Here is an 11,044-nt window from a genome sequence, read left to right as displayed (position 1 = left end):
ACTGCAGTGTCTCCGTTTCCTCTGTGGGCTTTGAACTCACTTCCTCATTTCAAACAATATTTCCCCCGTGCAGGCTTATTGCACACAGTCTTTCTGTGCTCGGATAGTGTCCCACAGGACACCACGTACAATATTTGATATTTGATTTTCATCAGTATAAAACAACAATTTATCTATGTTTAACTAATCAGGAGCAGTAAAGGATGTCATAATACCACAGTTTTTCCTACTCTGGATACAGTGTTTGGCTTATACCTGTCCATGTCACATGATAGACCTGTAGATTGGCTCATGAATCATCACCAACCCAGCAGTCCATTGTGTAAAATATCTCCATCTCCCTGATCTCCTTCCATCCTCCCTCTCTCCTCCCTCCATCCACACATTAGTGCATTACAGGCAGCTATTGCATAATCATTTTGTAAATAGGCCTTTATTTAAAAACAAACAAACAAAATAACTCCATATCCAAGCCAAGACACGCGTCTTTACATTGTACTCAAGTGTGAATATAGCCATATTCAATTCAATCATACGAGGTGGACTCACAGCTTTAATGAACCAAAAGAACGTCGAGTACACACCTAGTGACGTCATGGCTCCACCCCTCCCTGTGGCGTGACGTAGAGGCTGCTGGATGATCAACAACAGCATTGTCTGACCAGCTCTGTCTGCTGAGAAAGTCAACCGTTTAACCAGATTTAGCTGGTCGAATATCTGAACATGGTCTGTGGCGGATTCACTTGCTCTAAAAATGCGCTTTGTTCCTTAAATGTAGTGTACATGGTGAGTACAAAATGGACCATGATCATGCTAGCAGCTAGCCACCTTTGAGTTAGACTAGCTTGCTGTTGTATTGTTCGGGATCACAGTGTTTGTTGCCTTTTTGATTCAACATGTTTATGTTTTTAATTGATTGGCGATTACTTTGGTGTACACGTAATTTGTATATCTCGATAGATAACGTCACAGCTCAATGTGATCGCATGTGGTAACTAGCTTGCTAGCTTGACTGCATGAATGGCCCAGCTAACCGGCTACACAGCTCAGCACCTAGCCGCTCTCTGGACTGTTACTATCTGGTAATAACGCAGTCTGGACTGTTACTATCTGGACTGTTACTATCTGGACTGTGACTATCTGGGACTGTGTTACTCTCTGGTAATCACGCAGTCCAGACACGCTCCTCGACACCCTGACACTAACGTGAGCTCATCTCCCCACGAACTCGTCAGGGACACGTGACTCTGGACCGAAAGGTCTACACAGTGTCGAGTGTGATAGCTGCCACCAGGTGATGGTGTTGAGTGTTTACTCTGTATGTCTCCCATAGCTGTCCTCTAACGCAATAGTGACCTGCCGTTTGTAAATGGACATACCTCAGCATAGAGCTTCCTCGGTTATCACACCCATGACCTGGACTGTTGGTTTAGTTTAGAGACACTCAGTATTGCCTCCCCCTCTGTCAAGAGTGTCTGGTATTCAAGATTATTAGGCGGACACTAGTCCCTTGTGTTGCCTATTTTGTGCTAGTTGCTGTATCTCACTTCTCATAGTGTCAGCTGCCCTCCAATAGATAAATTAAAATGGTTGGGGGAAAAAGGATTGTTCTCTCCTCCTCCTAACAGGACGAGAACCATGGCCAGCTGAGTGCTCTTATATAGTCCCTGTTATTCATCTTTTTATGCTACTACCCCCGTATCTAGTGTATTTTTTCTTTACTCTGTATCTAGTGACCTTTTTCTTTCCTATCTTGCTGTAATTTCAACTGCTGAAACACCAAATTTCCCCCTGGGGAGATCGATAAAGCATCTTATCTATCTGTCTTCTGACCGTCTCTCCTCCTGTTGACATCTCTGTGCTCCTCCCAGCTGGTAGGGCTGCTGCTGATCGGAGTGGCGGCATGGGGGAAGGAGTTCGGCATCGTGTCCAGCATCCACATCATCGGCGGGGTCATCGCCGTGGGGGTCTTCCTGCTGCTCATCGCCATCGTGGGGCTGGTCGGGGCCGTTCACCACCACCAAGTCATGCTCTTCTTCGTATCCTTTCCGTTATGGTGCAGTGTGGTCTTTGTCTATAGGTTCAGTCTCCTGCCACAGCTCAGAGCCACTGCTAGATAGGTAGCAGGGCCAAACCCATTGAGCAAAGACATGTCTAAAAGACGTCTTTTAGATGTCTTTTTCGGACGTCCAAAGGCATCCAATTAGGAGCCAGAATGATATATTTTTTTTACGTTCAGATATTGAACCCGTTTTGCACGTCCACAGACGTCTTAGAGGGGTCCAAGCCAGACGTTTGAATATTGAGGGGTCCAGCAGACGTACAAATGGGGTTCTGGACCGACGTTATTAAGACATGATCTGAATGTCTCCCTGACGTTGCGTGTTTGCTGGGAAGTCTCTTTACACACCCCGGGAAGCCCGCTTTGGTCTAATGGTAGATGTTTCAGTGTCCCTGTGTGGAAGGTTAAACGTTTGAATCCTGGCTGTTACAGGTAGCTGCATCTTATTTACCAGTTTGCCTGTGTAAATCTGATCGAAAGTAAAAAGATTTGCCAAGGTTCGCTCAAAGAGGCTTAGTCTGGCTTATTGAGAAAACATACGAGCGCAAGGACTTCCAGGATAACGCACGTGAGTGGTATCCAGCAGAAGTGGAGTAGGCTTGTCTTGCGCCGCCTTATATTCAAGCAATACACAGGTATGACGCTTCCAGGGATGTGATTGGCTAACCCATCTGTACACGTCATATTAAATGGCGGACATCATTAACAGTGGTCGAGAATACAGACACGTGACATGAGAAAAGGCGGTAATTCTTGCAGGGACAATGGGACAAAGGATCGTTATACTGGAGCAGACAACGTCTAGGTGTGTTGACCTCCTGGAGGTCATCCTGTCATAAATTAGATTAGCACAGCTATTTGAAAGGTTGAGGGAGGTGGTGAGGTGGTGAAACTACAATTTCTATGACACCTGTATAGTCAGACTTACTGATAGGAATGATATATAATGATAAGGCCGGATGTTCTTGTGTTGTCTCCTTGATTTTGTGCTCTCAGTACATGGTCATCCTCTTCATGGTGTTTCTGGTCCAGTTTGGGGTGTCGTGCTCCTGTCTGGCCATGAACCGAGGACAGCAGGTGAGCATCTCTGGTTCTTCTGCGGCCTCTCTGGCTAATGCCTTTCCACCCCAGTAGATGAATGTAGGGAACACACACTATTTTGGTTTTGTAGCTCTTAGACATTTATTTGATATCAAACATTTATAAACGTTGCCTACGCATTTATAAACGTTGCCTACACTCAAAAGAATGCATACGCCACGTTCTACGTGACCTTTGGGATTGATAAAAAAAACAGACTTGCCGTGAGAATGTCGGAGAGTGTGCTGTTCTCCACACCGGACCCTCTGACCCATGCGTACACACATTTCTGGAGAAATGACAAACTGTGACTTTGATGGCAGAAGGATGAAACTCGAGAAACGCTTTGAAATTGATACCAATGTTTGTGTAAAATAAATCGACATTACCTCTTACGTTTTATATAGAGCTCCCATATGAATATGAGCAGACTTGAATATGACGAGATGTGTCAGAAGGGGTTTTATTTGATAAATTCTGACGCAGAAGCACAGAGACAGATTATTGTTTTGAGAACTTTGACAGAACAAACCGCTGGGTTTAATCAGGAACTACAGAACTAGCCTTTGACTATAGCCTCCAACACATTTACAGGTATCCTACGTTGGCTCATAATGAACAAACAGGATAATCATTTAGCCTGGCCAAAAGTAACACACAATACTTGCCTGTTATGATATTCTCATAAATAATAATAAACACAAATTGTGTTTTAAAACTGATCCCATTTTCAACGCCATTATTGAGCACGTTTACATGCACACTAATAAACCGATCATTATCTGATTTATGGAGTTACCAGATTATTCAAGCGGTCATGTAATGCGATATGCTTTATCAGATAAAAGCCATTAGCGGATTATAATTATTTTTTTTGTCCAATTGTCCGTTTTATTTGGCGCATGTATACTGTTAATCTGGTTTCTTTTCGTTGTTTTACATCTGCGCATGTGTAAATGGATGTAGATAGAACGCTAGCGGATGCAGTCAACGACAACAGCAAACATGGCGAGCGGCAGCGGTAGAACTCATTTTTGGAGTGAAGACGAAACCAACTTCATGCTCAATGAAATGAAGGACATGAACATCCTTCATCTCCTTGATGGGAGAAAGTATACGAATGGCGACTTAAGAAGGTCGGCCCAGTCCCAATGTCCACCCTAAACCCTCAAGCCCTGAGCCCTCACAGACTTATTTACGTCACCTGGTAAAGTGGTTGAGTGTGAGAGGCTGAAGGGCTCAAAATGGTATAAAAAGGAACGGGACAGCACTTGCGACATCACATTACGTTGACGTCAAAACATATTTCTTACTATTGTGGGTGTGGGACTTTTTATTTTACCTTTCAATTTTATGTGATGTTTTTTCTTGTAGGCCTACATGTAAATTAATTTTGGATTGAGTCAAATCCCTTTACATTATCACAACCCTCTGTGTTGCGCAAAAATTGCGCATGCAAATTGCGCATGTAATTTTTTAGTTTTGTACGCACCTGTATTTTTAGTATGTATCCTAGGCACTGTTTTATGAATGAAACCCCAGGTAACCTGGTTCGGCCCCCCTCTCTGTTTGCCCACTGGTTCCTCTGCAGGAGAAGCTGCTGAACTCCACCTGGGGCATGTTGAACAATACGACCAAGGAAGACCTGGAGACCCAGCTGGACTGCTGCGGCCTGTTCAACGCCACCCTCAGCCAGGCCCAGTTCAAACAGGACCTGGCCAGCTGCACTGCTGTAAGGATGTGCTGTGGGGTATCTGATGCAATGTTATGCTGCGTTCCTTTTGGCTGGGAGGTGGGAGTCCCGGTGGTAGGTGGGAGAACGACGCGTTACAGTAGACACAACAATCGTGTTACAGTAGACACAACAACCGTGTTACAGTAGACACAACAACCGCATTGCAGTAGACACAACAACCACATTACTGTAGACACAACAACCGTGTTACAGTAGACACAACAATCGTGTTACAGTAGACACAACAACCGTGTTACAGTAGACACAACAACCACATTACTGTAGACACAACAACCGTGTTACAGTAGACACAACAATCGTGTTACAGTAGACACAACAACCGCATTGCAGTAGACACAACAACCACATTACTGTAGACACAACAACCGTGTTACAGTAGACACAACAACCACATTACTGTAGACACAACAACCGTGTTACAGTAGACACAACAACCGTGTTACAGTAGACACAACAACCATGTTACAGTAGACACAACAACCGCGTTACAGTAGACACAACAACCATGTTACAGTAGACACAACAACCGCATTACAGTAGACAACAACTCGTTACTGTAGACAACAACCGTGTTACAGTAGACACAACAACCGCATTACAGTAGACACAACAACCGAGTTACAGTAGACACAACAACCACATTACTGTAGACAACAACTTTGTTACTGTAGACAACAACCGTGTTACAGTAGACACAACAACAGCTCGGAAAAAGATGGACGTTAGCTTGCGTTGTTTGCCAAACCAGTACCAGTGAGTACAAATTGATGCATGTGTGTGTGTCTGTCTGTGTCTCTGTGTGTGTGTGTGTGTGTGCGTGTGTGTGCGTGCGCGCGCGTGTGTGTGTGTGTCTGTGTGGGCGTCTCCCTGCAGCCATGCAAAGCCAGAGTTAACTGCTACACCTGCGGGGACAAGATGCTGGAGCACGCCACCGTGGCCCTCAACATCCTGGGAGGCGTCGGACTCTTCTTCAGCTTCACGGAGGTCAGGCTCTCTGACCCGCACACGGCTGCCTGCCTACCTGCACTCACTCTCACTAAATACCCGCCGTTTCCTCTGTGGAGACAAAACTTGTCATTTGTTCAAGCTGTACAATTATGTACAGTAACAGAATGTGCTCAGTGCAGACCTGGGGGGGCGGTAGGTTCTTCTGTCAAGTTGTGCCCACCTCAGAATCAGAACCTCCTTTAAAGGTGCTCAGTTCGATTTCTCTTTTCTTTTTTCGGCCACTAGATGGGGCAGTGGTGCAGCGTATCAGATATAAACAAGTGTTATATACGGTGCCGTTCAGGGGGTGGGGCTCAGCGCCGGGCCGGCTTCACTCATTATAAAAATAAATTCTGCATTTGCTCCACAGGCACTACACCGTTGGCTATATTTTCTGTACAGATAGTTATGACTCCCCTGGACCTATTTATTGCATATATTGGATTTCTTTTAACAAAAAGTACAGTAAATCGAACAGGGCACCTTTAATGACTTTGCTGATCCTTGTCTTCCAGATTCTTGGAGTGTGGCTGGCAGTGCGCTACAGGAACCAGAAGGACCCCAGAGCCAATCCAAGTGCTTTCCTATAGTTAAGCCCCTCCCACACAATTCAGTAGTGTAGACGCACAGAAGAGAGATAGATAACACTGGTACACACCTGGCGAGACTCAGGCATCTCCCAAGAGCCACGGTCAAGACAAACACACAGATGAAGAGCAGGAATCTGACAAGCACTGAGTAACACAACCCACTACCACCTTCAGCAGCCAGCTAAGCTCCCCATCTTCAGAAGAGTTCAGAATATGCTAGAGCTGGATAGTTAGAAGATCTGGAAATCATGTATGACAGGATGAAATGGTGTACCAGTCTACCTCTGTGGTACTACCCGTAGTAGCCTTGATTTGAGTTCTGGAGTCTTCATGTTTCTTTCAAATTCCCAGCCTGTGACTACTTATGCAATTCTCCTGCATGTTACCTGTTGCACTGACAAACCTCTTAGTTTTTCTATTATACGTTGTTACACAAATTAGTCTAGGGGAATTAAGGGAGTAACAATATATATATATTGAAAAGTAACCTGGGGACAAAGGAAGCAGGGAGAACAGATAGATGAATTGAGTCAAGAATGTATTACTACTAATACTAATAACTAATCCTACAAAAGATAAAAATGAAACAAATGATGAAAAAAAACACTACACTAAACACATCTTCTAAAGGGAGTCACTGAGTCCTTCACTGTAATTTAACACTACACTGCCTGTAATAAATAACACACACTACATAGGCTGTAAGGTGGCTCACTGGCCCAAACGTACACAAAACATAACACAGCATATAACACACTCTTCCTCCCAAAGAGAGAGAGACGCCAATTCCAGTGCACACAACACTAGGGTTATAGAATGGTCCGCTGGCTACGCCTGTTGGATCCTCCTGGCTTTGACCAATCAAATCTCCACAAGGGGTCTGGCCTCGATGGTTGGTTGGGAGAGGAAGTCAGTGTGTAGCATTCCTTATAACAAGTACAGTGACCGTCATGCTCTGCGCATCGCTATTCCCGTCAGGACCCGGGGACGCTCAGCGCGTGCCCGTATGCATTATTACATTTTTCTTAAATGCACTAAATAAACTGAATTGACTCATACCATAGGCTACTTGAAACAACTCCCCTTCCTTAATAGTCTTTTGAACAAATAAACTCCATAAAGATCTTTTTCCAAAGTTAATTCTCACTACCACACTCACAACCACATTCGTTTGTAATGTATACAAACATATTCCAACATTAGGACTACAGTTCCCAGTATGCATTGCGAGTCACACAGCAGTACCAGCGCTCAGACAGCTGGTTAGCTTTGTTAGCTTAGTATAAGCGAAATTCACTATTTGTATACTTAGTCATATTCTGAAAATACACATTCATACCAAGTTACAGTAATATAATATCATTATCATGTCCGTTACCCAGGTTTCCCCACAATACAGTATAGCAAATAGACATACAAACATTGTTTAATCTGTGCTAGCTACTTAGCTACCATCAGCTAAAGAAGGCTTTCTCGAGAACCACTTTGGGTCCTAGTGTCTTTTCGGAACTGGCTGAAACGGACAGATTTTGTGCAGTTTTATCGAGCAGCGCTGATCCAAACAACCTCACACGCGACACATGCACGTCCTTGGGTCCTGAACAATACACCTGCCGAAGTTAAACTTCATACAGTGACCGGTTGTCGGAGCAAATCTGGATACATACATACATACATACATACATACACATATGCATACAGACATGCAGAGATTAGTGTATGATGATATAAGTGATCCTCTAGAACAGTGCTAGGCTAGCAGTGATGGTCTGTATTACAATAATATAGATGTCAACTATATTATTCTCTAGTCTCTTTGTCTGAACTGCAGTGAGTTGGTAATGCTGATACACACTTACAGGTGAACTCGCTGAAGCTAATGTAACAGATGTGGGACATAAAATTGTGTGATGTCGTTTTTTGAAATTGTTTTTTTTCTGATTGATGCCCTGAATGCTGGGATTTTAGACTGTAGATTTTAGATGATGTACTGTAAGTAGTTAACCAGGTAGGACTATTTATGAACGTGTGTAACTGAGCCAACACATAGATTCATTCACACATAGATTCATTCACACATAGATTCATTCACACATAGATTCATTCACACATAGATGCATTCACACATAGATGCATTCACACATAGATTCATTCACACATAGATGCATTCACACATAGATTGCCAATGGACTGCAGCCTTCACCCCGTTATCCTTCATAAGCTCCCTAGATCACGAGAGACGGTTGCTACTCTTATCTCTTGGCCTTTTATTGTGAAGCTTTTAAAGATATCAATACGCATATTCTGCATTTGTGACATTCCTTTGTGTCATTAACGATGACAGGTTGTTATTGTTTAGTGACCCGAGGATGACCTTAAAACGATGTGGCCAGGCTCAACAGTCCGGTAGTGATGTTTACGGGTGCTGGATTTCTGTGCCGAATTTGGTGGAACCTATTGCAGATGTGTTGTATTTAATTTGTGATCCTTAATGACGTTGAAGGTTTTAACTATTCTATTCTCTGTGATGTTGTTTTTGACCTAATTTGTTATGGTTATGTTCATTTGTCACTTAGCTTCTTTTTTGTTCAACAGTGTTAAACACATTTTTAAAATGTTTTGTGTATTTAAAAAAAAAAGTATTTAAGTGTCGGTGCACAGCGGGTGTTATGTTTTTGTTAGACCTCATTCATCTCCTGTTTTCAAAGTTTAACAACACTTTTCCGTTAATTGATTGATTTGTTATTTGCTGAATGTCACTGCTTGATTTCTGTTTCTTCTCATCCTTAAGCACAGGTGTTGAGGAGTGCTTTTCTGGTCTCCTTTAAGCTTGACCAGTAATATGAGTTGAACTGCCAATGCTTGTTTTACTTGAACCTCATAATAACCATGTTTATATGGACCTCCTGCTGCTGTAGTCGAGCTAATGCTAATTCCTCATGTAAACTTCACCTTGAACTTGTGTGAACTCAACTGCACCCAACCCCCTCATGAAATTTTGAGACTTAATTTTCCAAAATAAAATCATATGAAAAAAACAACATATTTAGCCTTTTCTTAACTTGTTGGAGTCCCAGCCCATCTTTTTCCCCATATAAGTAGTAATACATCTATACTGAGTGATGTACAGTGTAGGTCATGTTCCTTGTGTAATGAAACGCCTGTTGTATACTGCATCCCTGATGAGACAGTGAGGGTTGCACACACTGAAAAACACCTCACCACTCTACACCACTGGGTGGCAGCACAGAGCTAACCAGTATCTTGGAGCATCATGTGTTTTGAGGACAAATTGTGCTAATTGTGTACAACCTGTTCTAAAGAGCTCCTTTGGAAGAGATGATGAGGAACATAAATTAACCTGTTCAAGAACATGATATTCTCCTCCAAATCAATATTTAATATTGCATTTAAATCATAAATGCCGTGATTCAGTTGGGTACAGTTCCTGTTTGGAGACCAGCCAGGTGGTTATGGTAAAGATTCCTAGAGCATCAATTTGTCCTCATTTCCAGTCAATTGTCAGTCTGAATAATAACCCAAACATTAAATTCAGTGGACAACGGCAACTCTATAAATGTGTTATGGGCCTATAATATCCATTTGATATAGTTCAGCTAATGTAGGATACTACTGTACATTGTGGTTCCTCCTCATTCAACTGCACAGTGATGGATTGATTCCACTCTACAACGTACGTAAAAAGCTTGACCCAATCAATGGCATTTGATGGGACTTGGCAGGCCATACCTGCAGGCTAGGTAGGTAGGTAGGATACTTTATTAATCCCAGAGGGAAGATTTCACTGTTACAGACACATTTAAGGGACATCAACACAAAGTAGATTTCTCCCCCACGGAGTAGGAACACATGTGATGCCAGTGAAATGTGCCCGCTAAGGGCTTTGTGTCCTACAGGTTTCCGGTGCGTGATCAGTTTGGACACCACGAACCACCTCCCTGCATGAACGCGGGCCCCCATCCTGCCAGCGTGCTCTCCTGAGGGCCCCGCGCCAGACCCTACCCTGTGATGCGGGGCCATATGCTGGGGTGTATTAACTCTGAGCTGCTGCGGAGAATCACACCAACAGAGACGGCCATCTGTCCTCTTACCAATATAGCATTGGCTCCGCAGGCTCTCAGAGGCAGAGCATCAAACACATTTGATCCATTATGGAGGAAGTAATAAGTAAATTCAGCTGCGGTCGCCATGTCCCTGTCGTTGGGCGTGTGTTGAGGTATACAGGCTTTCAGAGGTTGATCAAGTACGACACCATGGATGGCAATGAGGTTTCCCCCTCTCTCTCTCCCAAAGATGCACAATGAGCTGCAATGCACAATACAAATCCAATCCAAAATCATTATTGTAGCCCTATTTGAATGTATCTTCCCATATTGTACAGTAAGAAGGTTCTTATTTCTGTCAACTAATACAAGAAGAACAATATCCTAAATACGGAGGGATTTTCAGATGATGAAATCGGATTGGCGATGGTGTTGTTGATAAGGGGGGTGGTGATAGGACGGAGATTCTGCTCACTGAGCAGGCAGGACGAGCAGGAGCACGATT

The 11,044-nt window shown here is 43.4% G+C and overlaps 1 protein-coding gene across 1 annotated transcript; it reads left to right on the top strand.

Moving 5' to 3' along the window:
• Positions 1-648: 648 nt before the first annotated feature.
• tspan31 (tetraspanin 31) lies at positions 649-9,459 on the top strand. Its single transcript, XM_084445618.1, has 6 exons — positions 649-786; positions 1,872-2,039; positions 3,059-3,139; positions 4,734-4,874; positions 5,772-5,882; positions 6,401-9,459. The coding sequence occupies exons 1-6, from the start codon at positions 724-726 to the stop codon at positions 6,473-6,475; spliced, it is 639 nt and encodes a 212-aa protein (XP_084301744.1). The 5' UTR covers positions 649-723; the 3' UTR covers positions 6,476-9,459.
• The last annotated feature ends 1,585 nt before the right edge of the window (positions 9,460-11,044 follow it).

The sequence above is a fragment of the Borostomias antarcticus genome (assembly GCF_949987555.1).
Source record: "Borostomias antarcticus genome assembly, chromosome: 11".
NCBI classification, from domain to species: Eukaryota; Metazoa; Chordata; class Actinopteri; order Stomiiformes; family Stomiidae; genus Borostomias; species Borostomias antarcticus.
The sequence above is the reverse complement of the archived record's forward strand: the minus strand, read 5'-3'. Positions and strand labels throughout refer to the sequence as shown.

Bases quoted from the DNA above. Each gene is read 5' to 3' on its own strand.
- tspan31 (XM_084445618.1), top strand. From the start codon at position 724: ATGGTCTGTGGCGGATTCACTTGCTCTAAAAATGCGCTTTGTTCCTTA. The intron at 787-1,871 runs GTGAGTACAAAA...TGCTCCTCCCAG, and splicing joins CCTTAAATGTAGTGTACATG to CTGGTAGGGCTGCTGCTGAT. The intron at 3,140-4,733 runs GTGAGCATCTCT...GTTCCTCTGCAG, and splicing joins CCATGAACCGAGGACAGCAG to GAGAAGCTGCTGAACTCCAC.